Consider the following 27,488-nt stretch of genomic DNA (forward strand, 5'->3'; position numbering starts at 1 on the left):
GGAGGCAGCATGGAAGAGATGCTGGAGCTAAGTATTGGGGCACTCAGGGACCAGCAGCCTTATGCTGGAAATGAGAGCAAGGGCATTTATGGAGAGGGAGGGAAGGCGGGCACCGAGTCTGCAGACTCAGGCAGGAGAAAGGAAGCCTGAGTTGGGATAGGGGACAGGCCCCGGGAGAGGCTGGAGCCCAGGGTAGTGGGTCAGAGAGTGCTGAGACCAGGCGGGCCCGTGCACTGCAGTCACCCAGACCTGCATCTGAGCCTCTGACTGCCCCATCCTCTTCTGTCCCCACAGGACCTGGCAGGAGGCCTGCTGTCTGAGCAGCTTGCCTCAGGGAAGGTTGGAGAGCCTGGGATTGAATCCCGGTCTCAGCACTGCCAGGGCCCAGCTTTGTAACCTTGGGCAAATCAACTCCAAGTCTCAGCTTCCTGTAAAATAGGAACCCCAATTTCACTATCCAGTATTGATAATGTTCTGCAAAGCCCAGTACCATGTTTAAATGATGCTCGGAAAGCATTTGCTAAACTGGGAAAGTTGTGCAGTTGCAGTGCCACATAGGAAGGAGGCATGGTGTTAGTGTGGGCTGAGAGCTTATGCTCCTGACGTTGCCCCCAATTTCTGATGCTCTCACCCAGACTCAGTACCTCTACCCCAATGCTGGGATGCCTCAGGGACCCCAGAGAATGATCATTGCATCTTCGCTCCTGGGAGTAAGTCTGGTCCTGGGGCACAGAGCTGCTCCCGGGAAGCTCCTCTTCTGGCCATTAGCATCTGCTGTCCATACTGACTTAGGGCCCTGATGCACCTCTAGGGACCATCCCCATTCTGGGAGCACAGAGTGACAGGAAATCCGGTTTGGTGAGCCTGAGCAACCCTCTCTTCTCTGCCCACCACTTCCCTTTAGACCATACATCTCCATCAGCTCCATCTTGGAGAAGGAAGAAAGAAAGGGGAAGCAGTCCCCTGCCAGGTATGTCCAGACCAGAGGAAAGGGGGATTTTTAGAAGTGCCTGGAGTTGCTGAATCTGTCAGGGCCTACGGCTCACAGAACAGTAATGGAGGAAAGAGGCAAGTAAGCAAACATATGCACACATTGGCATAGACCCAGAGAAACAAAGTCACACACACAGACAGATGCACAGAGAAACAGTAATTCACAGAGAGATATGGACAGAAACAGATACACTGAGACCCACTTTCCTACCAGAAAGGGAAGCAATCTGGTCAAAGAAATCCACTCTGCATCCTGTTCTCCAGTGTCGTCCCCAGGCACGAGAACAACAAGCCCATAAAAATATAAGAACATAAAGAAGAACTACTCAGCTCTGGGATGCCTCACTTGCCTTCTTTTGTAAATAAGCATTTGAATGTGTTTTGTTCTTGGAGCTGAGAGGCAAGCACAAAGGGAGCCCTTTCTCATGCAGGAAGGTCCCTCTGCAGGGTCTCCCCTGTGCCCCGCTCATCCTGCCATTCGCCCACCAGCTAAGGTGGCTTTCCATCCCGAGCCTAAGTGGGGGTTCCTCCCGTTTAAAGAGTCCTAAGGACCGCCTTGACTTTTCCAAGTTAAACTGCAGGCTAAGATGAAATTAGCCTTCTTTTTCTTAAACGGGGTTCCTTGATGGAGCAAGGGAGAATGTAGGGAGAGGGGATGACCCAGAGCAAGCTGGAGGCAGGTGCCAGGATGAGGTGTCACCAAGCACCTCAACCCACACCAGCTTCCCAGGGTGAGAAGTTCGTTCTTGGCCAAGCTTGACACCACATAAGAAAAAGTCTGAGACCTGGCCTCTCCCTCCTCCCTGCTGGTGGGTCCCTGGTCAGTTGTTAGAGGGGCCGCCTGGGGGCTCCTTGTCACTCACAAGTCCTCTGTCCCATCCACTTCCCACGTGGAGGCCAAGAGGGGCCTGCTCAGTATAGCTGCAGCTCTCCCCAGGAGGGAACTCTGATCCTCCAACACTTTTCTTCTCCCTCCTCTGGCCATTCTGGGCTCCAGGCATGAAAACCCCCTTTCTCTAGTCTGGAAACGGGTAAATGATGCGTAATTTATGAGCACATCAGCCTGAAGTGCATAAGTCATATGTGCACAAAAGGGCCGGGTAAATATTTAAAGATTAGAGCCAGCTGGGGAGAAACACAAAGGGCTGGGACAATGGGGGTCTCTCTGAATTCACTCTCCCTGAGCTGGGCCAGCCCGGTTCAGTGTTGATGCACTCACTAGAGTCCCAGCCTTTGTCCCCTGGAGGGCCCTTGGCGGCCGGCTATTCGGAGCCCCAACACAACTAAAGAGAGTTAAACAATCACAGCCTCTCCAACCCCATCTGGAGACAATCGGCTGAGTCATTTCAGAGCTTTCGCTGTGTCCCAATAGTTAATTACATGAAGCAATCACTTCATTCCACTTTTAAATGCATCTGCAGAGACCGATGGTGCGTTTCTCTCCCCACCTCACCCTCGGCGGCCTCTGTGGCACTCACCAGTTGGCATTGCTTTCAATGTCTGGGTGCTGGAGGAAAGGAAGGGGCTCTCACCCAGGGTGAAGAGGCTACACAGGGCCGTCACGTGGGAGGGCTGGTAGAATATCTGGTCTGGCTCCTGTCCTGGGATCTGCAAACCTTACCTTGTTTCCAGACCTCAGTTGCTCTGTAACGTTCTTTCTTTTGCCAAAGTTGAGAAAACCAAACAGGGGAAAGGAGAACAAAGTCACAGGTCACTTATTGCCTTAAATTCCCAAGTCTGAGGAAGCTGAGGGCTCTAAGTATTCCTGGAAGCCTCCAGAGGACTCCAGAACTATAGAAGGAATTTTTTCCTTGAATGAGCAAAGGGCAGCCTGGGTCTCCCCAGCGCTTTGCCTGAACTTGTGCTCCTTTCCAGGCCCCCTAGGGATCCCAGATGCTAAAGATGGAAAAGGAGTCGGTGGCCTACATCCCAGTTTGCATAAGCCCGCTTCTAAGTTGGTCTATGTCCTTCCCTGCAGCCCGAGAGCACTTCGCCCTGCTTGTTCTCAGATAAGGGGGTAGAGGTGTGCCGTCCTCCCCCCCCCCCCAACGCACCCAGTCCGGAGCTCCGCCTGCCTGTGAGTGCGGGTAGGATGCTCGGGCTCAGGATTCGAAAATAGAGTTGGGGGGGGTGGGGAGGAGAGGAATTGGGTCTTAGTGGGGGAGGTGGCTGCCCAGGAACCCGAATTGTGGGTACAGTGGAGATTTCTCCGGCACGGGAAAAGGGAGAGAGGGGATGGAATCCGCACCGGGATCACTTTCCGCCCTGAGTCTGCGTGACCCGCCGCCGGCTTAAGAGCTGTTCGTGGCGGGCAAGTCGCGCTGGGAGTGGGAAACCGGGAAAACAGGGAGGAAATCAGCCTAGGTGCGTGTGTATCGAGGGGAACCCCAGCCCGGGGACTTGTCCCGTGATAGAGGAAAAAGGGGACGCAGGGAGCGGTGCCGGGGTAGGGGTAGGGGGCAGCGGGGGCGGGGGCGGGGGCCCATTAAGTGGGCGGGGGCGGAATTTGACGGCTGCGCGTCCCGCCCAGGCCTCCCCGCCAGTCTCGCCGCCCGCAGCCAAAGCAGAACATTGCGAATTAGCTCATTTTGCGGCCAATTTTCCACTGCTTAGGAAAACACTAAGCCACCCACGTGAGCGGCCCCACCCAGCGCTGCCGGGAGCCGTCGGCTCGGGCTCGAGAGGAGTGACTGCCCGAGGAGCTGCGGATGCCAGGGTGCGGGCAGGGGCGGTCCGAGGGCCCCTTTATGGCGACCCTAACTCTGGAGAGGGGGCGGGCCGCGAGGGTAGCCCCAAGGGCCATTGGTTTGCTAATGCGCGGGAGTTGAAAGGCGCGGGCGGCGGTTTATGGGGAGGGATCATAATTAGAGGACAAATTGCCCCGCAGCTTAGGAGCGCGGCTTAGGAGCGGGGGCGGGGGTGAGGGGACCGGCAGAGCGAGGCGCGCGCCCAGCTTCCGTGCAGATGTGCAGCAGCTGGAAGCCCGCACGCGGCGGGGCGCCCGGAGTTTGGCCCCGAGGGGGCGGGCGCGGGCGGGCTTTGTGGGGCCGGCACAATGCCCTTAACACTCGGCTGCCCCCTTTGTGCCCGGCCGCGCCGCCCGCCTGCCCCGCGGCGCCTTTGTACCAAGCCGCCACCGCCCCAAGCCGGAGGAACGCACGGAGGCCAATGGGGCCTGGTCAGCCCCGGCGCTTCAAAGCTGCCCGGCGCGTGCCAACGCCTGCTGTCCGGCCTCGGCCCCGCCGCCCAATCCGGGCCGGAGCGGGCCCGGATCCGGCCGGCGAGTCCCGCGGCCCGGGCGGAAGAGCACCTCGGAGTCGCGGACCACGCAACCTAGGCCTGAAAGGAGGGCGGGGCGCGATTCTCCACGCTGTTTGGCGCTTGAGAACGCCTCTGCCCCGGCAGGGCCCTTCAATACTCCGGGAGCAGGTAGGGGGGCGGGTGTCCGGGGAGAAGACGCCCCGGCTCCAGGGAGCCAGGGGAGGAGGGGGCCCACCCAGACCCTAGCAATATCTTCTCCCCCTCACGCTGAGTCCCTGCAAAGGCCAATTTGTTTATTCCCCTGCCGCAGGGCTCAACTGCAGAATTTTGGGTCCATGCTACTTCATCACCCTTGAGAACATCCGTGGGGGCCCACATTGTTCGGAACCCCATTTTACAACCCCTGAAACTGAGGCCCTTGGAGCCCAGTGCAGGGAGATAACTGGGTATGAACCCAGGAACTCCTCTGGACGTCAGCCCGTCAGTCACAGCTACTGGAGCCCTGCTCCCAGGGTCCAACCCGGGACTGCACCATTCCTGCTATAGCGCCTAACCGGTCCGGGGGGGGGGGGAGGCGGTGCCTCCTCCACGGAGCTCCCTGGGTCTCCAACCACAGCCTGAATAATGAAAAGTGTTTGGGGGTCCCAGACTTCCAAGAGCACATAATGGTGCTTTCCCCATATGATCAGTGGTCTCTCTCACCCTCACCTTAATTTGTTGGGACCAAGAGAAGGCCAGCAGGAATAAACTCCAGGCTGTGTGGGAAAGTGTCAGAGCCCTACTTGTCCAGCCTGGAAATCCAGGACTGTTCTACTCGCCCTGGCTTGAGGCTGCCTGCATCTTCCCCCCAGCTAGGAGAGGTGGACTGGGGCCTAACAGGGCCAGAGGGCACATGAGCCCAGACTACACCTCTGCACAGAAATGCTCCCAGTCCAAGACCCCAGCCTGGAGGAGACTGGCTGTGGCCCTGAGGGCGGGCTGCATGCTTTAATGGGACACATGTCGCTGCTTGGCCCCCTCGGGCCCAGCCTGTGCCCGGCTTTGAGCAGCCACAGGCAGAAAATCGCTGCATTGTCCTGACATTAGGGCGACTAATGTGGCGTTGCCAGCGTGGCCAGAGCGTGAAACCCGCAGAAAGGCGTCGCTGGCGGGTCCTCCCTGCCTCCGCATCTTCATCAGGCCCAGAGAGGCCCGGCACCTTGTCAGAGTTATGAGCCAGGCTCAGAGCCAGCTGGGCCCATGGACATTCCCCAGTGGGTGCCCCCAAAAATGCTTGGAGACAAGGGGCAGCAGGGGGCCTAGTGGTGAGGCTCGGTACCTAGGGACACTAGACACAGGGACAGGACAGGGCATGGAGGGGTGTGCATGGGAGGGGACCCCAGACTCAGGGAGTGGTGGGGGTGAGATGGATAAAGGAAAGGCTGAAGAAGGGGAAGGGGGGTCCCTCGGAAGAAAGGAGGGTTCCTGGAGGTGAGGCTGAAGCCAGGGCAGAGAGGGAGGTGGGGAATTTCACAGTGCATCCCCCTCTCATCTCCTCCCCCTCGGGGTTCCTTGAGCCCAGGAGCGCCTCATTGACATGTAAACGAGAAGCCCCTATAAAGGCAGCACTGCCTCCCACTGGCGCAGATAACGACACCATGGGCACTAAGCCCGGGACCCAGGCCAGCTCTGGCGGCCACACCGGTGGCTTCCGCAAGGTCTGGGGTCCTTAGGCATGCAGGGTGGGGGCCCTGCCAAGCCGGGGGTGGGGTGGGGCAGAGGATGAGAGGACCATCACCCTGCCCTAAAATGCTACCTGTCCACAGATCTCCAAGCCTCTGATGGAGAAGAAGCGACGGGCTCGCATCAATGTGTCCCTGGAGCAGCTGAAGTCGTTGCTGGAAAAACACTACTCACACCAGGTGAGACGTGGGCCGTGCTGAGGTGGGGGTGATACGATCCCCAACCTCATCCCTTCCAAGTCGGACTGCCCAACTAAGGGCCCTTTCCACCAACCTGCAGATCCGGAAACGCAAGTTGGAGAAGGCAGACATACTGGAGCTGAGCGTCAAGTACATGAAAAGCCTTCAGAACTCGGTGCAAGGTGGGAGGGCGTCTGGAGCGGGTAGGGCCAGGAGCGGCGGGGGGTGATTTGTGGGGTCAGAGCCATGGATATGACAAGGTGGGATAAAGAAGAAATGGATGGAGAAGAAAGCTTGGGGCAGTGGGCAGCTGGGTGAGAGGAGGGCCCCAGATTGCTGGAGGCGGGAGGCCGCAAAGACCCTGCAGGCTAGTGCAGTTGTAATCCGGGTGCGCGAAAATCTGCTCCCTGGCAAAGAAATTCGGATTGCCTGGCTCCTCCCCTCCCTTCCCCGCCACTCTTCTCCCCTTGTTTTCTCTCTCAGCACCTTGTCTTTCCTCCTCCCCTCTCCTATGCTTCCCTCCCCTTCACAATTCTCCCGTCCGCTCCCCTCCCCCCAGGGCTTTGGCTGATCCCCAGCGGAGCTGAGTTCCCGTCGGGCTTCCGCAGCTGTCTGCCTGGCGTTAGCCAGCTTCTGCAGCGCGGAGAGGAGGGCGGCGGTGGCCTGCGCTGCCCCCTGGCGCACGAGCGCGCAGGTGGCAGCACCATGGACAGCGCTGGGCCGAGCGCGGAGGCACCGGCGCCGCTCCGCCCCTGCGCCCCTACTATTTGGGCCCCTGTTCCGGCCACCGGCGCCTCGCGGTCCCCGCCACCCCGGCTCCTCTTCCCTGGTGGTCTCCCCGGCCCGTCCTCCAGCGTCCCGGGGCCGCAGCCGGCGCCTCGCCGCTGCACCGAGAGCCCGGGGCCGGGTCTGGGCGTTTGGCGGCCCTGGTGAGTGCCCGCGCGGCCTCGGACTCAAGGGGGCCCCCGTCTGGCCTGGTGACGCAGAGACTGTTTAGAGCGCTCCTGCTGGGACGGCCGGGACCCCCAGTCGTCCGTCCTGGTCCGGTGGCACGGGTGGCTGGGAGGGTGCCGCGTGCCCGCGAACGCGAGGAAATACACGGAGCCACAGGGGTCTGGGGCCCGACCCCCACCCTAGCCCCACCTACTCAAGCCAGACCCGCTCTCTCTTCTTCCCACTTTCTCGTGGGGCTGGGAGGGGATGTCCCAGGCTGCGCCTCTTTCCCAGGGCCTCCGCGGGCAGCCCGCCCCCGCCCCCGCCCCGCAGCCACGCCGCGGTGGGAAGGTCGCCGTCGGCAGCGGCGCAGAGCGGACCCCTCGCAGCGAGGAGAATCGCTGCCCCGCCCCGGCCCATTCAGCCAGCCGAGGACGCCCGGTTCCCACCGGCACAAAGCGCGCCGGGTCCCGCCCCGCCGGCGAAGGCCCCCAGCCCTCCCCCCACCTTGGACCCTCTCAGCTTCCACGGATCCCCACCCCCTCCGCACGCGGCGCAGCCCACCCGGCAGGCGCGCTATGCGAGGTCCGCCCCTCTCAGAAGACCCGCGCGGAGCGGTCCTGGCCCATCGGAGCGGTCCCTCCGCCCATCGCTCGGATCACCTCACACGCCGCGGCGCGCGGCTGCTGAGGGTCCCGCCACAAAGCCCGCGACCCTCGACAACCCTCGGAGCGCTCGGCGCCTGTTTATTCGTCCGAAAACGAGGTCATTGCTGTGCTCGGACTCTAGCCCCGGGGTCCTGGTTCTCGAGGGGCAGCCTGGGGTTGGGGGACGGAAATCCCTCGCCGAGCACCGGAAGAGATCCCGGCACTTCCAGCTTGAAATTCTGAATACACACAGGGCAAACCTGTGAAATGGGTATAAAGAGACCACGAAGGTCCAAATTTCTCCCACGATGCCGACTTGGGTGCATCTTTTAAGCGACAAATACTGATTTCTATAAAACATTTCCCGTTTAGGAGTGCCCCTGCTTTGCCTGAGTGCTTAAACCTGTTCTGGTTAGACTGCGAGGAGAGAGAGGCCCGGCTCCCCCACTCCACCCATCCGGCTTTTTGGAGCACAGGCGAGGAGGGGGTCCCGGCGGTCTGGGGGTTGTCCTCTTGGGTCTCGGCCTCCTATTGCGTTAGGGGCGACTGGGCGACCGGGGCATCCGCGCTAATTCCCCTACCAGCCACTAGGTGGCGACCTTACACCGCGGACCCAGGGCGCAGCCTCCAAATTCTTACCAGAGCCGGCGAGAGGCGCAATAGGTCGGGCTACCCCCCAATCCCCCGCCCCGTCCCTACCCTTCTTGCCCTCCTGAACCAACCTCATAGGGGTTAGACGCCCCTGAAGCCATACCTGGGGCCGAGGCTGCCAGCTGCTCTTCCAGGGCTTCTCCTGCTGTTAGGGCTTTGGTGCCCACCCCACAGCTCCATCCTGGAGCTGCTCCAGGCCAGTCTCACGCCCTGGGTGGGGCTGCAGCAGTTCGCATCGGAAAGGAGCACCAACCCAAAGAACAGCGTGCTAGGAGAATTCCGGACCCAGAGGGAGAGACGTCTGGGGGCTGCTGGCTAGCAGTGCTGCTCTATTCTACAAAGATGTTTCCATGAAACCAGCCTAGGAATGCCAGGTGCAAATCATAGGAAGTTTTTATTGTATTCTGTACAGAAGAGAAATGCTTAGTTGTCAAAAAACTACAAACGGATCCCTGCTCTCGGTGAGTGGTGGTATTGAAGACAGAGCTCCCTCCCCTGTGAGCCCAGGGTCAAGCTGCTTATGAACGCAGCAAATAGGCCTGAAGGCTCACAAAGTGTGAGAGGGAGCCCCAGGCCCCAGGGTCCTCCGTTTGGGGTCCTCCCTCCTCTTTATTTTTGTAAAAACCAGAGCTGGAGGGACTTTGGGGTACCATGTCTCCCTGCAAGTATTGCCATTGGATATGAAGTACACAGAGTAAAAACCCAATGTGACAAACGGCTGGCCTGAGCAGGGGTGGGTGGGGGGAGGGGGGAACGACACAGTGGCTAGCTGAGGATCTCTGTCCCCACGTGACATGTTGGTCCTTGAAGGCACAGCAGCATTGGCCAGAGGTGGCCCCTCCCATGGCTGAGGCTGTACTGCAGTTTCCTGCCTTGCTCACCCGTGGCCAGCTCATCCCTCCCAAGTTACCCCCCAGCCAGGGACTGGGGGGTGGTGGTGGCTTGGAAGCAGAGATGGAGCCAGTCCTCTATCCTTGCCCCTCCCAGGGGCCTCTTCTGGGGCTGAGACCTTGTCAGCTGGGTGAGGAAATAGGCTTGGCCACTGGCGGGAGGGTCGGGGAGGGGCTGCAATTCCAGGCTGCAGAGCGGGAGGGAGCACAGTGCAGGCAGGCTCCCTGCTGGCCCCGGACTGGGCTCCAGGTCTTCCTGGGGAGAGCCATGGTGTGGAGGCAGGGGCCAGGATGAGACCACCTCTGCATTCGCCCCTGTCCTTTCAGCTCAAGGTCACAGCTGTTCCCAGGCCTCTGCTTAGCCTGCTTAGTCTCTCTCCATAGACGACCCAGCAGGCCCCTCCCCAAGGCCCATGGCAAAGCCTAGGGCAGCAAAGGGTCTGCCCCCCGGGGGTGAGGGAGGACCCTCAGCAGGGACCAGGCCTTAAACCCAGAACCTGGGAGGCCTCTAAACCAGGACCCCTTCCCGTGGGCATCAGGATAAGGAAGCCCATTCTCCCTTTGCTTCAGTTCTTTGCCAGCATGGACCCACAATCTTCATGGCTGGAGTCCTAGAGGTGGCTGGCTTGGTGGGGAGAGTGATGAGGGTGGGGACACTAACAGTGGTCAAGGTGGGTGATGGTGCAAAGTGTTGTGCTTTAGCTGGGGTGTGGGTGGGGTGAGTGCCTGGGGGGGCCAGGGGCACTGAGGGTGGGAGGCCTCAGGCACAGAGGCCACAGCAGGCCACACACTGAAGACTGACCCCCACAGAGGACCCACAGAAGGCCCTAGACACTCTCACACCCTGTCCATGCAGGGGCCGGTGCACACAGACCAGGAGACTTCTCCAAGAGTCCTGAGAGTTAATATGGCCACCTGCTCATTACAGATGGGGAAACCGAGGCAGAACTGGTCAGCAGGAACACCTGCTCAGAGAGTTTGTTTGGGCTCTGAAGACCCCTGTCCTTAGAGACCCTCTGTACCCTGGCCCTCGCTGAGGTGAGACAGTTACAGTGCAAAGTGGAAAGCAGGGTGCAGTCAGTCCCGTGGCTCCTGCTTCTGCAGGGCTGGGCTTTGTTCTGTCTGGTGGTGGCCCTGTCCCCCGGGGCTCCTTGCTGCCACCCCCACCCTCCAATCCCGCTGCCCAAGGCTGGGCGAGGCACATCAGGGCGTGCAGGGCCCGCCGTTACCCAAGCCCAGCCTCGCTCTGCCCCGTGATGCCGTACCCAGAAGCGGTCCAGGGCAGCCACCGCCGCTGCAGGCAATGCCCGTGGCTCGGTCACGCAGGGAGGGCTGTTCCGTGGTGCTGCCCGGAACCCGGCCTGGGTCAGCGTGGCATCTTTGGTGCTTTAGTCCCTGTGGGCGGCCCGGCCCGCCGGGCGCGCGTGGGGAAGCGACGGCAGGCCCTAGGACGTGGAGCCCAGCGAGTCCGAGTGCAGCGTGACGTAGCCCGAGGACTCGGAGGGCGAGCTCAGGAAGCTGCTGGTGCTTCCGGCACCGCCGCCGCCGCCCGCCCGGTGCAGGCCCCCGGGCTCGCCCCACGACGCGCTCAGGCTGGTCCTCAGGGGTCCCGCGTGCGCGTGCGCGTGCGCGTGCACGGCCGGGCGCGGCCCGGTGGTCCGCTGCGCGCCGTCGCCGCCGCCAGGGGGCGCCGCGTCCTCTCCGGGCCGCGTGCTGTCGAGGAAGGGCCCGGGCGGGGCGGGCGGGCGGCGCAAGGCCTGCGGCTCGCTCTCGAAGGCGGTCAGTGCGAAGGCGTCGGGCAGCAGCGAGGCCGAGGCGGAGCGGGCGCCGGGCCCGGGGCGGAGGCGCGGGCTGCCGGGAGGCGAGTTGCGGGCGCGGCGCGGGCCGCCGTTGGGGGCCGGGGGGCGCAGCGACAGCAGGCTCTCCGCGGAGCGGCGGCGCGGGCGGAACGGGGGCGCGTCCTCCGCGAAGGCCAGCAGGCTGCCGCGGCGTCGGTCAGGTCCAGCGGGCAGCACCAGGGCGGCCAGGTCCTCGCCCGAGCCCCAGCGCGGCAGGAAGGCGGGCAGCGGAACGGCTGCCCACACCTCTGCGTCGTCGTGGGAGAGGCGTCGCGTTGGCGGGACCTGTCAGGACGGGCGGGGTTAACCCGGGCTGCCCTCCTGGAAAACGGGACCGGCGCGGGGCTCAGAGAGGCAAGGCCTTGGGGAGATCACAATACTCCCCGCCCCGCCACCCCCGCCAGCACGTGCGGCGTCTGGATCCCCGCCCCGTCCCTACCTGCAGGTACTGCATCTTGTCCTCCTGCAAGGGCCGCAGCGGGTAGAACTGGGGCAGGCCCCCCTCCAGGGCCGAGAGCTCATACTTTGCCATCCTGTCCAGGGCCACAAAGTCACCTCCATAGTTGTAGTCGAGGGAGTGCTCCAGCACCAGGTCCGGGGGAACGCCACCGTCCAGACTGGTATCTGCAGGGTGGGGCAAAATCTTAGGGCCCTGGAAACGGGGGAGTCGGACAGTGAGTTCTAGAGACCCACAGAGACACACACAGGGCAGGGGACTGCGTTCAAACCCTGACTCTGCCACCTTTTAGCTGTGGGGCTGGGGAGATCCCCTGAGCCAAGTTCCTCCTCTATGGGGATGGGATGGGATGTTACCTGGTGAGCTTTGCGGGGGAAGTAAATACACACAGGGTCTGACAGTGCCTGGTACATAGCAAAGGCTCAGCCGAGGGTAACACTGTTATTGCTAGGGTGAGACAGCACCTGGGTCTACGGGAGGCCCCCGGGGAGCCCTAAGGGGGGGAGCTCTGTGGAACACATTCAGTCTGGTGTCCAAAGATACAGCCAAGCTGGAGAGGAAAATGCCCCACGGGACACCTAGGTCCCTTAGGGGTTCAAGCACATCAGCGAATATGGTCACCTCAGTGTCATGGGGTGGTCACCTGTGATCCTGCTGACCTCACCCAGGCACCACTCTCCCCGGGGCCTCTCCCGGGCCGTCCTCACCATTGTCCGAGTCCTCATCGTTAGCCATGAGGGCCACGCACTTCTCCCAGACGGCCTTGAGGTCAGCGCGGTAGCGGTCGCAGGCCCAGAGGAACATGGGCAGCAGGAGGGCCTGGGCTACCGAGCACCACAGCACACACAGTGCCATCCAGGGCGCCGAGGCGTCCGCCCGAAGACTGCTGAAGCTCACCACCTGCGGGCACACGGCTCGGCCTGGAACCCGGCAGGACCCCCCCCCCCCAGCAGCTCCCCCCAGCCTCTCTTCTCCCACTTGCCGGAGGAGGCGGCGACAGACAGGGCCATAGGCTCTTGGGCAGGAAAGAGCCTGAGTGTGAGTCGAAGTCCCTGCCACCAAGAGCTGCTGGCTGCCCATGCCGAGCAGCCATAACCCCGTGTGTGCACAGACAGCCCTTCGCAAAGTGCCTTCCCTCACACCAGCTGCACGACCGCCCGAGGAGAGAGGTGGGGGCATGGTCCCCACTTCTCCATGACCAAGTGGCCTCCTTGGCCCTACCCCTACCCTGGGGGGAGGTGCAAGGGGTCTAGGTCTTGGATCTCAGAGGAGAATCAAAGTAGTTTCTGAGAATCAGCCAGGCAGCCTTTGGGTCACTGCCCAGGGGCCCTCACTCCTCCTGTCCCAGGAGAGTTCATTCCCCCACCCAGAGTGACATTTAATTATTCCTCCATCAGAGCAGAAATGGGTATGATACACTCATCACACTGGTTCTGCTATGTGAGCTGTGTGACCCTCAGAAAGGTGCTGAACCTCTCTGGGGCTCAGTTTCCTCATCTGTGAAATGGGCCAAGAACACCCACAGAGTGAGGTGAAGACCCCAGACACTGTACCAGGCCTGCAGCACAGAGTGGGCTCCATAAACTGCACTCCCTTCCATGCCCTGAAGAGAAGCTGGGGAGGCTCTTCCTCCACGGCTGTCCCCTTCTGGCTCTGCAGTTTCACACATGCTCCTCTCCATCAGCACAGGCTGGAGACTCGGGGCCCCACTGCACACAGAACCCAGTTACCTGGGTAGGGGGGTTTGCCAGGCCCACTGAGGGTGGGGCCACTGGGTGTCTGGGGCTGCATCCTGATTGTGTCCCCTATGAGGTTGCCACCCCACCTGCCACCCTCTGGAGCTTGTGTCCTGCACTGACTCCAGGGACACAGCCCTGCCAGGCTGCTTGGACAAAGTCTCTGGCTGGTCCTTGCCCCTAAACCCCTCCCTACCCCCCTCCAGACCTTTCAGGGGGTTGGGCTGATGCCCTGTGGGTGCAAGGGCATGGCTACTGAATCCAGACTTTGTTCTGGGGCCAGGTGGGTATGTTACTCCACCTTCCACACCCCCTGATTCAAATGGGCCTCACTGTGGTGAGGAATGTCCCCTACAGTGTGTCAGGAAGATCCTGGGCTCCGCATTCACCTGACATGGGCTCAAGTCCTAATACAGCTGCCTTAACTTTATGTGGGTCATGGTACCACTCTGAACCTCAGTTTCCAAATCTGTAAAATGGGGATGATGATAATGCCGCTCCCTCCCTCCCTTCCTCCTTCCCTCCCTCCGAGGACTGGATGGGAGGATTCAACCACCTGAGCTCACCCAGCCCCAGGGCTGTCCCAGAGCCCACGTCCCGACAGGCTCCCACACGCCGACAGTCTCACCCACCAGCACGGGGAAGCCCATGAGGCAGTCGTAGATGATGACGATGGTGGCCACCAGGCCCGTGATCTGCAGCGAGGTTTTGGCAGGCTCAGAGCCGTCGATGGAGGAGCGGCGCTTGCCCTGCGCGTCCTCCACCACGATGGTGGGCACGGTAAAGGCGCGGTGGCCGGCCCGCGGCCCCACCTGCACAGCCAGTGTCTGGAAGAGGGCGATGGCTGTGCAGACCACACCCATGGCCACACTGCCGCCCACCAGCAGCAGGAAGCAGACTCCGAAGCCCAGGCCGATCTCAGCCACGATGAAGCGGCAGCCGTGGGTGTAGAAGCGCTCGCTCGTGTCGTGCCAGCCGACGGCAGGGAGGGCGGACAGGATGAAGGACACCATCCAGATTCCCATGACCGTATGCACCGCCTGCTTCTTGGCGTTGCTCAGCCTGGCATGAGGTGGGGGCAGGACAGAGGTGTCACTCATAGGGTCTTCCCAGAGCCCTGGGGACCCACAAGGGATCCCCAACTGCCCTGGCCCCCTAGTACATCACTGTCATGGCACGGCCAGCAAAATGGGGCCTTGTCCCTTGCACAGGGGTCCTCATGCATGTTGTCACACATTCCTCCCACCCAGCATTTCCATACCGGACCCTGTGGACACCCAGGCACACGCAGGTGTGCGGCCCAGAGCAGCCCTTCCTGAGCCTCCGGCCTGCCCGCAGCACAGCGCAGGTGTGGCACACCACCGGGGGGCGTTTCTGCACATGGGTACCCCAGGTGGCCTCTATGCTCACTGCCCACAGGTCCCCCTCTCTACTACCACCTGCGCGCGTGCCCCGGGGCTCACCGGTAGTTGACCGGCCAGCGGACCATCCACATGCGGTGGTAGGAGAGGGAGGTGACGGAGAAGCAGGTGGCCAGGGTGAGGGTGTAGAAGGTGGAGACGAAGACCTTGCAGAGGCCTTCGTTCCACTCGTAGTCGGGGCGCTGGCGCCGCAGCTGCACCACGGCGTAGGTGGCGATGGGCACCGCTACGTTGAGCATGTGGGTGGCCGCAAGCGTGCACAGCAGAAACTCCAGCGGCTTCCACTTCTTTTGCTTGGCACCCACACTCAGGATGCCCCAGGCGTTGGCCAGCAGGGAGAGGCCTCCACATGCCAGCCAGCCCACCGCACTGCCAGGCAGCCGCCGCTCATCACTCATGGTGCAGACAGGAGCTGGCCGGCCACTGAGACATCCTCCTCGGGGCCAGGCCCTGGCTCGGAGCAGCAGCCCTCACGCGTGGTGGCTCGGGGACACCAGGGACCGCGAGCATCTGCAGTGGGGGAGAAGCCCGTGAGTGCTCAGAGACGGCCCCTCTGGCTACGGCATCAAAGCTCTTGGGGCCCCTTGGAGTGGGACATGGAGGGTCCCCTGATGTAATATTACCTGTGTGGTCCTGGCTTGGGCTGGGCTGCTTTGCCCTCCTCTCTACTCCGGGGCCTCTAGCCCATGTCCCTGGCGCCCAGGGGACACAGCCAGGGGTGCCCAGTAAGTGCAAACACCCCCCCTTCCGCCCACTCCTGGCCAAGGTATGGAGTCTGGGTTTGCTTCTGGGACAGCTGCACCCTCGGGGAAGCAGCCAGGCGGGGTCTGGCTGGGCATTCTTGCCCCCTGTGCCCTCCCCCTGCCTGGGAAGCAGCGCTCTTGCCATAAATGTCCCAAATCTCACACAGCCCACACGATGCGTTCACAGGGCACATCACGGCCCCTTATCTTACTTTGTCCCACTTCATTTGGCCAAATGAGGACATGCCTTAGAGGGTGAGCCCCTTGAACCTCCCTGTGCAGTAGGGGTGATGCGGTGACCACTTCCTCGGCCATCTTAGCAAAGGCAGCCTACGTGGCCTGGGTCGGCCCCCAGCTGGCTTTCTGTGGCTGGCAGGCCCTGCCCTGCCACAGGTGGGGCTCACATTAAGCTCCGGCATACTTAAGCTGTGTGGCTTGAGCAAGGTCCCTGCGCCCACATCTCTTTGTAACGGGGACCATGGTGATTCCTCCAGGGGGAGGCTGGGGTGGATAGATGCCACATCTTTAAAACCCTGGGCCAAGCCTCACACGCAGGGGGTGCTCTGGGCGGTGGTCACGATTATGCTGTGGCTGCCTTGGACAGCATGGCCCGTAGATGGCCGAGGGACCAGACGCTGACCCTGAGGAGGAACTGCCGATCGCCTGTGGCCATGAGCCAGGGACCAAGGATGTCGGGCAGAAGGCACATGCTGCAGAATCTCTCCATCCGGCCAGACAGCCGGCCTGGGGGGTCCCTCCGGGGGGTCCCTCCCTCCCCCTTCCCAGCCTAGCAGCCCCAAGCCACACCCCTGTGTGGAACACTGGCTAGTCCCTTTGATGGGAGGCCCCACAATAGGCCTCTCCGGCCATAGCCCGGACGGGGCAGCATGGGCAGAAGTACCATGCTAAGTGAAGGCCTACTGTGTGCTCTGCTACACTTGGCCCTTTTTAATCCGGAGCCCGTTTAATCTCACTGGTCGCAATTCTCTTGCCTCCAACACTTATGAGCTCCTACTGTACAGATACAGCTGTGTGACCCCCCCAGGGCTGTTACCAGCTTGGAATGGACAGGCCATGGCAGGCCCCTGGCTCTTAGGGCAGGGGAAGCAGTACCACTTGGTCCGGCTGCCAGGCTCCCCTTCCTGTCTCGTCTAGAGTTCTTTTGGTCCGTCTGTGGCCTGACCACCCCCCTCCCCGGATATCAAAGGACCTCTCAGGAATGAGTCTCATTCATCCGCATGCCCCTGCAGCAGGCCTGACCAGCCCCTGATGCAGGGGAGGAGTCTATTCTGGACCACACCAGCATTCCTTAAGGGCCTTCTAGGGGGTTGGGGGGTTCCTGGGGACCGGGAAATTCCTTCCCAAACATTAGGCTTCTGCTTACAGAAGCCTCCTCTTCTCTACCCCAGATCCAGGGTGGGAGGTGGGGTGGCCCCATGGGACCCTCCAGCAGCCATTCCGGTGTCCAGCAAACCTCTTTGACCTCAGCATACAGAGGCCACATGGGGTTGGGTAAAGAGCTGCTAGACTCTCGCTTGCCAGCCAGTGAAAGACTCAGCTGGGCCTTGTTGTTCTCATCTGTAAGCTGGACATGATAGTACCTGCCCTGGAAGGAGCTGTGAGTAGTAGACAAGCCATGCCATGGAACGGAGCCGAGTACACAGTTGGCGCTCAACGAATGTAGAAGTCTGTACTACAGCCCTCTCAGCTCCCTGAGCTCTGCTGTCCCTTAAGGGCCAAGACACTAAGCTTGGGGGTGTGGGTAAGCCTCAAACCTGTGGGGAGACACAGCCACTCCCACCAGGACCTGGGACAGCCCAGCTGTGGGGTGAGGAAGCCCAGGGGGGTCCAGAGCAGACAGGGTGTGGGTGCTGCTGTGGGCCAGAGACTGCTGCCACCAGTGATCTTTACAAGGTCAAACAGGAGCCTGGATTCAGCGTGCACCTGGTGGGCCAGCATCTGTTTCCACCCGCACTGGGTCTCCTTGGCTGTCCCATTGGGAGGCCTTCCGTCAGAGTCCCCACAGGCTCTGTCTGCCCCTGTCACCCTGGGTCCTGTTGACCGCTGGTTCAGGGTGGTGGGGAAGGTGCCGCAGGCTGCAACTGGCATAACCTTTCCTGGGGCCAGATCTTCCCCGTCTGGCCGAACAATGTCTCACTGTGGGGAAAGGGTCTAGGTCTGTGAGTGGGAGAACGTGCCTTGCCTGGAGAGGCAGGAAGCGGTGTGAACAGGCACGCTCCCAGGTGGTGTCCTGGGATGTGGTCTGATCAATACTGACATTATCCCCATTTTAAAGATAGTCCAGAAAAGACAGGGAGAGGTTAAACCATTTGCCCAAGCTATGGAATGTCTGAACCAGGACCCAAACCCCACTTGGCCGACATGAAATCCTGGCCTCTCAAACCCAAGCCCAAACCCTAACCCAAACCCGAGCAGGAATAGGCATTTTTTGTTCCTTGAGCTGAGGTTGCCTTTCTCGACTCCGTACCCCTGCAGGATGGGTCCCGCTGTTCCCACATGGCAGACGGGAACACTGAGGCCCAGAACGCAGAGCCACACAGGGAGGAAGTGTGAGGGCCGGGTTTGGAGCCGGGACTCCTGAGAGTGGTGGTGCTGGGATGGGGTGGAACGTCACTGGGGAGTGAATACCAAGCTCTCCAAATGCACAGTGAGAGGCGCTAACAGGGCAGAACTGGGAGACCCCTTCCTCCAGGCTGGCCAGGCCCCGCTGTTCATTCTCCACAGGGAGCGGCGGACACCGAGGGCCAGACCCCAGGCTGGGCTCCAGCCAGCATGGTCCACACCCAGGTGTCGCCGCCCCCACTGGGAAGTTTCTTCCGCAGTACAATCAAAGCATCCCCCTAGTATTTCAGATTGGGGCTTCCTGCCTCCTCCAGACCCTGGAGCCCCTCCTTTCTCCCCTCCCCCCACAGCACGTCGCAGGGCAGACTGCAGGTGTGGCGGGCGTGGGACCCAGCCGGCCCAGAAGCGTCCCTCCGCAGGGTCTGCGGGCGGGGCCCCGGCGTGACGTCACGGCCCCGGGCCAATGAAACCCCGTGGCCCCAGGGCTCTATTGCGCAACAAAGAGAACCCAGAACTTGAAAGGATTCCCCGGGCTCCAGCTGCACCCGCCCCGCTCGCGCGGGCCTGCCGCCCCCCCCAGCTGCGCCCCGCCCGCGCTGCCACCCATCGGCTGGCGAGGCCCGGCCCCACTGCCGCCCAGGGCGGGGCTCGCTGCGCTGAGCCTCCGCATCTCCGGCACGCCCCCCGCCCGCCACGCCCGCCCCCCAATCCCCGCTGTCCCTGCTCCTCAGTGCTTCGATACTCCCGCCCGACCCGGCGCGTCCCAGCCTGCCGGTCCCTAACGGGACCCCCCAGCCCTACCCAGCCCCGAGGGCGCGTCCGAGCTACCGCCCGGGAGCCGGACGCCCCAACGGATTACTCTGGGTAGGGGTGGGCCCAGTACCCCTAGACTGGTCGTCCCCACTCCCTGCAAGCGGCGCTGCCAGAGGCCGGGGCGGGGGGGACGGCGGGAGAGAGGCCGAGAAAGAGGCCGGCCCCAGGGAAGTTACCCCGGCGGTCCCCAAGTTGGGGGTAGGGGTGCGCGGCCCTCAGGGGTGCCCGCGGGCCCTCGGACAGACTGCGAGGCCAACAGACCGCAGGGAGCCCCTCCCTGACCAGAGCCCTCCTGCCGGGGGTCCTCCCTCCCGGGGTCCCCCCACCCAGCCGTCCTCGGGCCCGGGCGGCGGCGCTCACCCTGCATTCGGGCGCCCGGGGCTCCTGCTCGCTGCTCCTGCCTCCGGCTGAGACTCACGCGCTCCCCGGCTGAGCACGGGCCGCCGGGGGCCGCGGGGGTGGCTGGCGGCGGAGCGGCCCGTGGGCCGGGGCATCCTGGCGGCGCCGCCCGGGGCCCGCGCGTTCCGCTCGGCTCGGCTCGGCCAGGCGCCCCTCCCTCCCCTCGCGCGGCCGCGGCGCTCGGCTCCCGCCGCTCCGCTGGCTGCGCTCGGGCGGCCGGGGGCGGGGGGCGGAGCAGGGCGCATGTCTCCGCACCGCCCCTCCGACCGCCCCGCCCCCACGCCCCCGGAGGCGCGGCCCGCCGCCGCGTCCGTCTGTCCGAGCATCTGTCGGTCCGTGGTTCCCCCGCCCCCCCGCCTGCGCCGCGGGACTGACGTCCTCTAGGAAGGGCGGCCCCTCGCTGCCGTCTCGGGTTGTTCCACTGCCCCGATGTCGCCTCCAACCCCCTGGGAAAGGGAAGGCCCAGAGATTTGGGGGCTGGCGGGCCAAAGGGGCCTGGGGCGAGAATGCACCGTGCGAACCTAGGGCCGGGGGTGGGGGCTCAGGGAGGCCTTCCCGGAGGAAGCCACATCTAAAGTGAACAATAGGGGTGAGGTGTGGAGGGGATGTGGGGGCGTCTGAGGATTAGCTACTTCCAGGAACTGGGGAGTTTGTCAGGATCAGGTGCTGGGGCAGGTAGAGGTAAGGTTGGGCCAGTTAAGGATTCAAACTTATCGTGGGTCGTGGGTCGGGGCGGGCAGGATCCACCATGGAATGGTGACCAGACCACAGGGCTGGTGGTTGCCCCTCCCCCCCCAGGGGCTCAGAAATGGTCTCGAGCTGGAACCAGGACGACACAGATGGGAGAGGCCAGGCCTACAACCCAGAACTCCTGGCCCCTGCCCCCCGGGTCTATCCCCCTTAGCACTTCTGGCTTCAGTGCAGGCCGGCGCCCATAGACACCTAGAGGGAATCCTATCAGGGTCCTTGACTGGGGGACCTCTGGAGACCTCTGGAGTCTCCTGTCTCTTCTAGAACGCCCATGACCACACACCCTGGGCACAAGGCCTCCAGCACTCTGGGCTGTTGGCATGGCCCTGCCCTTCCCATGCACTTGGGAAGCATCTATGAGTGCACAGCCCACTGTCTGGAGGAAGGGGGCACCTGTCCAGACAGGACCAGACCCAGCCAAATGCAGCTAATGCTGTCTGCACCACTCCACAGCCTGGCTCCCGCACTGCCCCCCCATCCCCCCATCTCCATATTCCAGGAGCAGCTGGGGAGTTAGAAGCAGCTGTTAGGAGACCCAGGTAGGCCTTAGGATCAGTCCTCTGAGACAGAAGTAAAGGTGTTTGTATCCAAAGGCACCACAGTGAAGTGGAGCTGGTGAATGGGGGGCCTTGGGCCATGCACTCCATTTATGTGGCTTCTGGGTAGTCAGGACCCCTACTGAGCCCTCTGTGGACAGGCCAGCTTCCTGACCAGGTGGCCCTGGTTATAAATAGGCCACCAGCAGTAGGCTGGCACAAGGAGGCTGGTAATCAAGTGTGACATTTCTAAGGCAAACACAGGTGATCCAGTCACCTAGCCTTCAGCCACCCGGCTGCCCCTCTAGCAGACGGCAGCCTGCGCCAGGTGTTTTGGCCCCCGGCACCCCTCCAGCAGCCTGGCTCACCCACTACTGCCTTTACTAGTGCCCCTGCCCTGGGCTCAGCTGGCTCTGGGGGCAGGTGGGCATGGGTATCCAATGGCCACCCTGGGAGCCTCGTGCTAAATGCTTTGTTAGCCTGAGCTCCTCCCAACTGCCCTGGGAAGTGGATTTTAGGTACCTGGCTTGTCCAAAGCCACACTGATGAGCGGCCAAGCCAAGACAGAGAAGGATGTAGATGCCCTTGTGTCCCCCTTCCCGTGGGGAATCCAAGGGCTCAGGCACTGCCATAACCAGCTCTGGTTTCACGGACCATGGTTGGCTGGCCTGGCCTGGGCTTTCTGCTGGACACGCAGGGCAGGCCTCCTGGTCCTTCCCAGCCCAGGCACCACCCATCGCCTCCAGGTCAGCGTGGGGCACGGGTGGAGCTGGGGCGGCTGAGGGGATTGCTGCTGTGGCCCCATATGGCGTGTTCCCTCCCCCTGCTTCCAGGCAGGAAACAGCCCCGTCAGCTGGGACCAAGGCCTGAGACGAATTCCGAAGCTCTTGGCGGGTGTTTCTGCCCATCTGGGGCTGCCTTCTCTCTGGGCCCGAGGGAGCCCTGTGTGAGGCTGCAGCTGTGTGGCCAGTCTCCCTCTCCGGGCTTCCAGGATAAGCTGAGTTGGGAACATTCTCCCACCACCAGGTGTGCTTAGTGGAGGGGTCTTTCTCAGCTACGGGTGGGGGGGAAGGACGGACCCCTGCTGTGGCCTTGGCAGCTCGTCTGCCCCCTGAGGATGCTGGCCTTGGTGCACACACAGCCTCACCTCTCACACAGGCACGTGCACGCATGCACACCCACAGCCGCGCACGGGCACCATTCACACATACGCTACCCCTCAGTCCCCCACCCTACAGGCCTTCCCAAAAACCCATCAGCCTGAGTGACTGGCGGTTTCCACGACAGGCATGGGGGCCCTGGCACCAGCTGGGAGGCTCCTTCTAGCAAAATCTCTGCCTTTCTCCAGAGGGCTGAGGTGTCAGAGCTGCTTCCACCAAGAGGTGGAGGGAAGCCAGGGCAGGGCTCGCATAGGCTGAGCGGGCTCCAGCCAGGCTGGGCTCAGCTTTCTCTGCACATCACCTCCCTGAGTCCTCGAAAGCACCTTCCACCCCCATCTACGGGAAGGCCACTGTAGGCTCAGAGCTAGCATCTTGCATAGGCCAGAGAGAGGGCAAGTGGGGGGCTGGTGCCTCTAGGCCAGGACATGGAACCAGGGCCCTGGGAGGGAAGGGGTGTTCTCTCTAGCCAGCAAGTCATCAGGCGCACCTGAGTTCTGGGGTACACGCAGGTATTGGCACCAGACGAGAGGGGGGCCCACGGAAGCCTCTAGCCCCCGCATCTGTGCCCACCTAGAAAGCAGTCCCCAAAACAAACGACCACCCACGACCAAGGTCCAGCCAAACAGCAGCTTTATTAGTGACGCTGGATTCTTACACACCGTACAGTGTGCACGCAAGTATTCCCTAGGGAGTGCCTGGCGGCAGGGACGACACGGGAGCACTTACACTGGAGTGACAGAAATCGAGCTTTGGTGTGTAGGTTTTCAGGAGAGCACAGGTTAACACTGCAAGACGAACACTTCACACAACACCAGCTCTCAATGTGGATTGGGTTTTTGGCCAAGGGGGTGAATCCTAAGTGAGCAGACACTGGGGCCACTCCCAGCCCAGCGTGGGGGCGCCCTAGGGCTGGGGCTCTGCCCGGCCCTGCCGTTTGGCCTTCATCTGCACGTACCGCCCTTTGCCTTCCTCAAAGCGCTTCTTCTCGTCCTCGGTCTCGGGCTGTGGATCACACACAGAGACAGGCAGGTTAGAGAGGTCACAGAACCCTGACTGTGGGCCAAGGCCTGGGCCCTACCCCAGGAGGACCCAGAAGACCCCACCCGGGCTCCACTGGCCCCCTGGGGCTGCCTGGGTGCCAGGCACTGGCCTCGCGACCCACTGGAAAGAGTCCCTGGAGGGATGCCAGCCCCCACGCCACCCTTCACAGCAGGTGGAATCCCGAGCCCAGTGCCTTTTTGATAATGAACTTCAGCTGGAAATGCCGTTGAGCAATGAAACATGGAAGGGAAGGCCTAAAACGGGGCCCGGTGTGAGGAAGGAAATGAGGGTTCCTGCTGGGGATGCTGCGTTTGGTCCACTCCCAGGGAATGCCAGCTGCTCACAGTCCCTGCCCCAAAGGGAAGTAGGGACAAGCTCTGTGCTGGCTGTGTCACCTTGGGAACGGCACTTTACTGTATCAGGAGCAATAGTGACCGCTTTGTGGTCAGGGAGCCCTGGATGGCGCAGATGACCAGGAAGCGGCTCCTTGGGTCACCCCTTCTCTGTCGCATCTTTCCTCTGAGCAATTCAAGAAGCCACATCCCCATACTCGGTGGGGGGTGGGGAGCGTGTAGCCTACTGATCAAAGGAAATTGGCTGAAGGCTGGATTTTGCCTGTGAAGTCGTGGTTTGTGCCTGCCAACCTGGCAGGACTGTGAACGGTGTCCCCTTTCACTTTTAAGAGCGGCCTGGTCTGGGGGCGCCTGGATGGCTCAGTTGGTTAGGCATCCAACTCTTGGTTTCGGCTCAGGTCATGACATCAGGGTCGTGAGATCAAAGCCTGCGTTGGGCTCAGTCCTCAGCACAGAGTCTGCTTGAGGATTCTCTCTCTCCCTCTGCTCCTCCCCACCCTCCTCCACTCTCTCTCTCAAATAAATAAATAAATATTAAAAAAAAAAAAAAAAGAGTGGCCTGGCCACTAAGGGGTGTGGACCCAGGCGGAGGTCACTCCCGAGGCCCCATCTATCCTGCTGCTAAGTTCTCTCTTGCCCGCCCCGCTCAGGAATTCAGGTTTAAAGAGCTGTGCTGATTCCTCGGGGACATTTCCTTGGGATTCTCTGAGGGTGTCTGAAAGCCACAGAAATGGGGCAGTTGCCCTTCATCCACAATGACACCAAGCCCCAGCGGCTATTTTTAGGCCCAAGTGTTTTACAGGCAAATGGTATATTGGCAAAAGAGAGAACAATCAGCCAGAGGATGTAATGTCAGGTTAAACCAAATATTTCCTCCCCCTCAGCCTTCTCAGAAATTGTTCGCTAAATGTCACCAGGTGTAAACTGTCAAAACCTTGTGGCTTGGAGCCAGTGGAACATTTGGGTATTTAAAGAACTAGGATCATGCTCCTCATAGTGGTTCTGCTGCCTATTTGAAGAGTCTCGGAGCACACGTGGAGAAACGGTGGCTTTCCAAGACGCTTTGTTGAAGAAGGCCCTCCCGCAGCTCTGGTTTCATCTCTGGCTGACTTTTTTAAAAATGAAATTTGAGGCCATGCAATTTGACCTGAAACAGCCCAGGGAAACAAAATGTTCTCTCGGTTAGAGCAGGCAGTGCTAAGGGGGAGCTTCCTGGGGGCAGGAGGCCAGGGGCCTGTCCCTGTGGCTGAAGGCACCCCACAAAGACAAAGCCACGTTCCCGGGTGGCTTCTGTGCAACCCAGGCAGAGCCCCTCCATCGAGCTTCCCTGTGCGAAAGTCACCTGGGGGTCTTACAAATGCAGATTCTGGTGCAGGGGGTCTAGGGGCCAGGGCCTGAGACTCCTTTCTTTTCTTTTTAAGATTTTATTTATTTATTTGACAGAGAGAGCGTAAGCACAAGAAGGGGGAGTGGCAGGCAGAGGGTGAGGGAGAAGCAGGCTCCCCACAGAGCAGGGGGAGACCGGTGTGGGACTCGCTCCCAAGACCCCGGGATCATGACCTGAGCCCAAGGCAGTTGCTTAACCAACTGAGCCATCCAGGCGCCCATGAGATTCATTTCTAACAAGCATCCGGGTGAGGCAATGCTGCTGGCCTGGGGGCCACTCTGAGCAGCAGGGCCCTACCCTCTATCCATCCATCCCTGCAGCAAATGGGGGACAGCAGAAGAGGCCAAGAATGCAAGGTCAAGGCTACCAGGCTGGGACAGTGGGGCCTTTTGCTTCCTCTCCCCTGTGGAACGTGCTTGGCGTGGCTGAGGGGACCTGTGGCTCCCATCCATCTGCAGTCCACGCCAGGGCTCAGGAGAGTGGCATGGCTGGGCCCCTCTTCAGGGCGAGGAGGGGCTGCAGCCGGGCTTCCCATTAGCTTCGCAGAGGACTGGGCAGTGTGTTTGGGTCCCAGAGCTGGGAAACTGGCTGAGGGGCAGAGCATGGGCTGGGCCATGTGTCAAGGGTCCTCCCAGCTCTAAACGCCCAGCCCCTCTCTGCTGGAGGCGGGCGGGGTTGGTGGCAGTGGTGGTGGTGGTGTTCTGGAGCGGGCCCTCCCTCCTTCTGGTGGAATTTCCATCCCTGGAGCAGGGGAAAGAAGGCAAGAGGCTTGGAAAGAAAAGAATTTCTCAAAAACAAGAGCGTGAGCCTGGCCTGGGCAAGGCGGCAAGATGGAGGCCCCCCAGGCCATCGGCAGAGCCCCACTGGAGCCAGGACTGCCTGATGGCTGTGTCTCCAGCCCACCAGCATTTCTGGAAACAGGCAGACATGGGATTTGCATGAGGAACTTGGTCCCCAAATGCCTGGGTCACCAGCCAAGGGCTTTCAGGGCTCAGAAGAGCAGGGAGGGGGTCCAGGGAAGAGCAGATGGAAGATGGAACTGTCAGCAGGGGTACCCTAGGGAGGGTGAGCAGAAATGGCCCACCCGAGGGGCGCGTGGGTGGCTCAGTTGGTGAAGCTTCTGCCTTCGGCTCAGGTTGTGATCCTAGGGTCCTGAGATCGAGCCCTGTGTCAAGCTCCTTGCTCAGCGGGAAGCCTGCTTCTCCCTCTGCCTCTGCCCCCCCCCCCGCTCCCTCTCAAATATATAAAATAAATCATATATATATACATATATATATAAAAGCTGGTCCTGACAGTTCTGGGAGATGCCTAGACACTAGCCAGCGCCACCTGCCCTCTGGAACAGGCTGGCCTGCCTTGGGCGCCCCACCCCCACCCCCACGCTGCATGCCCTGTGTGGAAAGGCCTCTTCATTCTGTCCCCAAACCAGCCCAGCCTCCCCTCCAGAGCCAGGGCGGGGGACCAGACAGGTTGGTTTGAATCTGGTTTCGCCATTTACCCATCATAAGGCTCATAGACTCACATTCTACCCTATAGGGTTCCTAGGGGGGTGGGTACCAACGTCCTCCCAGCTGTCCCCAACAAGACAGTGAAGGAAGGCCCTCCCCCATCGCGTATGAGTCCATTCATAACAAACATTTAGAGTAACACACCCACAGAGAGAACACAGGTTAGTGGTACCAGGGGCTAGGGGTGAGCTGATGACTAAAGGGTGCACGGTTTCTTCTGGGGGGATGAAAATGTTCTAAAATTGGCTGGTGATGGTTGCACAACTCTGTGAACACACTGACACCCGCTGGGTTGGACGCTGTAAGTGGGGGGACTCTGCCGTACGTCATCACATCTCAACCCCACGGGGCGAACACCCCTCCTCACAGTTCACAGAAAGTCAAACAGAAGGTTCAGCACGGCGATGCCTCCCACCCAAGTCCCGGCACACAGTGGGCAGCAGGGCAGAGGAAACACTGCCTGAATTCAACCTGGCACTTTCTCTACAGCGGCCAAGCCTTGATGCCTTCAGTTCCTGCAGGCTCGGCGCTGAGCGCCTCCCGGCCGCTGCTCAGGGCCTGGTGCAGGTGCCTGTCTCGGGAGCTGCGGTCTAGCCGGCAAGATGCAGAACAGGCAGATCATCCAGTCCGTGGGAAAGCGACCATGACACGGCCCCACAAGGTCAAACAGAGCGAGGGGGTCTTGCCAGGGAGGCTCCGGAGTGGGGAGAGTAGCCAAGCGGGCACCGAGGTGCATGGAGGTCTGCAGGTCACCTGTCAACAGCAACGGCTGCTGTCCTCCCCGTTGGGTCAGGCAAGTGGCAGAGCCAGGCCCGTTGGGCAGAGCGAGCCACCTCGGGCACGGCCTCCTTGGGAAGGAGCAGAGGGCAGAGTTCCAGGGTCATCTCAGGCACTTCATCTGTGCAGTGGGAAGTCGATCTCCTGGGTCTGTGTGGATACAAGGAGCAGGGAGAGCACCCAGGCCGTCTCCAACCTCAGGCCTCAACACAGAGGCCTCCACGAGCTGCCACGTAACACGTCGTTGGGGCGGGCATCAATCTGAATGGCCTTCCGGGCTGTTCTAACTCTGAGCAATGCTGCATTTATAAGCAGGAGCCTGATGCGAGGCCACTGGTCCTGCAGCAGCCGGGAAGACGGCTGGGCCCCTGGGCCAGGTCTCTACAGGACAAGGAGCTGTCCAGAGTCTAGTCCACTGGTAAGAAGTCAGCAACAAAGAACAGAGAGCTCGTCTCTTTTTGAGAACTTGGAGGCGATCATGTGATCTGAGATTTGCTTCCAGTGGCCCTGGGGGTGAGGTGGGCAGGGGTACATGTGAGCACGACTGGCCCTGTGTTGCTAAGTACAAGTTCTTTCTTCTCTTTACTTCTGCATATAGTTGAACTTTTCCATAATTAAAAGGTAGAAAAAGAAAAGCCAACTAGACCCACTAGGGCAGCTACAGGGACCCCTCCTCCGTTCCCTGGGCACAAAGAACTTCAAGTCACATA

At 61.4% G+C, this 27,488-nt stretch overlaps 3 protein-coding genes across 7 annotated transcripts in view; 1 reads left to right on the forward strand and 2 right to left on the reverse strand.

Moving 5' to 3' along the window:
- Positions 1–3,613: 3,613 nt before the first annotated feature.
- Positions 3,614–8,064, forward strand: HES3 (hes family bHLH transcription factor 3). 2 transcript variants are annotated; one of them, XM_026519969.4, is made up of 4 exons: positions 3,614–3,709; positions 6,060–6,155; positions 6,256–6,337; positions 6,715–8,064. In XM_026519969.4, the coding sequence occupies exons 2-4, from the start codon at positions 6,075–6,077 to the stop codon at positions 7,086–7,088; spliced, it is 537 nt and encodes a 178-aa protein (XP_026375754.1). In that variant the 5' UTR covers positions 3,614–3,709; positions 6,060–6,074; the 3' UTR covers positions 7,089–8,064. The 2 variants fall into 2 exon arrangements, with proteins under 2 accessions (XP_026375754.1, XP_026375753.2); XM_026519968.4 differs by lacking the exon at positions 3,614–3,709 and adding an exon at positions 3,716–4,422 and having other exon boundaries at positions 6,715–8,063.
- Positions 8,065–8,756: 692 nt separating this feature from the next.
- GPR153 (G protein-coupled receptor 153) lies at positions 8,757–19,446 on the reverse strand. Its single transcript, XM_026519967.4, has 6 exons — positions 19,228–19,446; positions 14,771–15,238; positions 13,940–14,369; positions 12,279–12,471; positions 11,554–11,738; positions 8,757–11,399 (listed from the first exon to the last, which is right to left on the reverse strand). Exons 2-6 carry the CDS (start codon positions 15,124–15,126, stop codon positions 10,722–10,724), a joined length of 1,842 nt encoding a protein of 613 aa, XP_026375752.2. The 5' UTR covers positions 15,127–15,238; positions 19,228–19,446; the 3' UTR covers positions 8,757–10,721.
- Positions 19,447–22,325: 2,879 nt separating this feature from the next.
- ACOT7 (acyl-CoA thioesterase 7) overlaps positions 22,326–27,488 on the reverse strand; it is a 111,225-nt gene continuing 106,062 nt past the window's right edge. For 3 of the 4 annotated variants that reach the window (XM_026519963.4, XM_057305420.1, XM_057305421.1), the window contains exon 9: positions 22,332–22,714. In XM_026519963.4, the coding sequence (XP_026375748.2) occupies positions 22,616–22,714 (99 nt within the window). In that variant the 3' untranslated portion in view covers positions 22,332–22,615. Of the gene's footprint in view, positions 22,715–27,488 lie in introns of all 4 variants that reach the window. The other variant, XM_026519962.3, reaches the window with a different exon arrangement.

This window comes from Ursus arctos, unplaced genomic scaffold (assembly GCF_023065955.2).
Source record: "Ursus arctos isolate Adak ecotype North America unplaced genomic scaffold, UrsArc2.0 scaffold_32, whole genome shotgun sequence".
NCBI lineage: Eukaryota > Metazoa > Chordata > Mammalia > Carnivora > Ursidae > Ursus > Ursus arctos.

Coding starts and splice junctions, on each gene's coding strand:
- HES3 (XM_026519968.4), top strand. CDS start 3,958: ATGTGCAGCAGCTGGAAGCCCGCACGCGGCGGGGCGCCCGGAGTTTGG. Junction 4,423..6,059: donor CTTCAATACTCCGGGAGCAG/GTAGGGGGGCGG, acceptor ACCTGTCCACAG/ATCTCCAAGCCTCTGATGGA. Junction 6,156..6,255: donor AAAAACACTACTCACACCAG/GTGAGACGTGGG, acceptor ACCAACCTGCAG/ATCCGGAAACGCAAGTTGGA.
- GPR153 (XM_026519967.4), bottom strand. CDS start 15,126: ATGAGTGATGAGCGGCGGCTGCCTGGCAGTGCGGTGGGCTGGCTGGCA. Junction 12,472..13,939: donor TCATGGGCTTCCCCGTGCTG/GTGGGTGAGACT, acceptor GTGTGCCCGCAG/GTGGTGAGCTTCAGCAGTCT. Junction 11,739..12,278: donor CGATGAGGACTCGGACAATG/GTGAGGACGGCC, acceptor CCCACCCTGCAG/ATACCAGTCTGGACGGTGGC.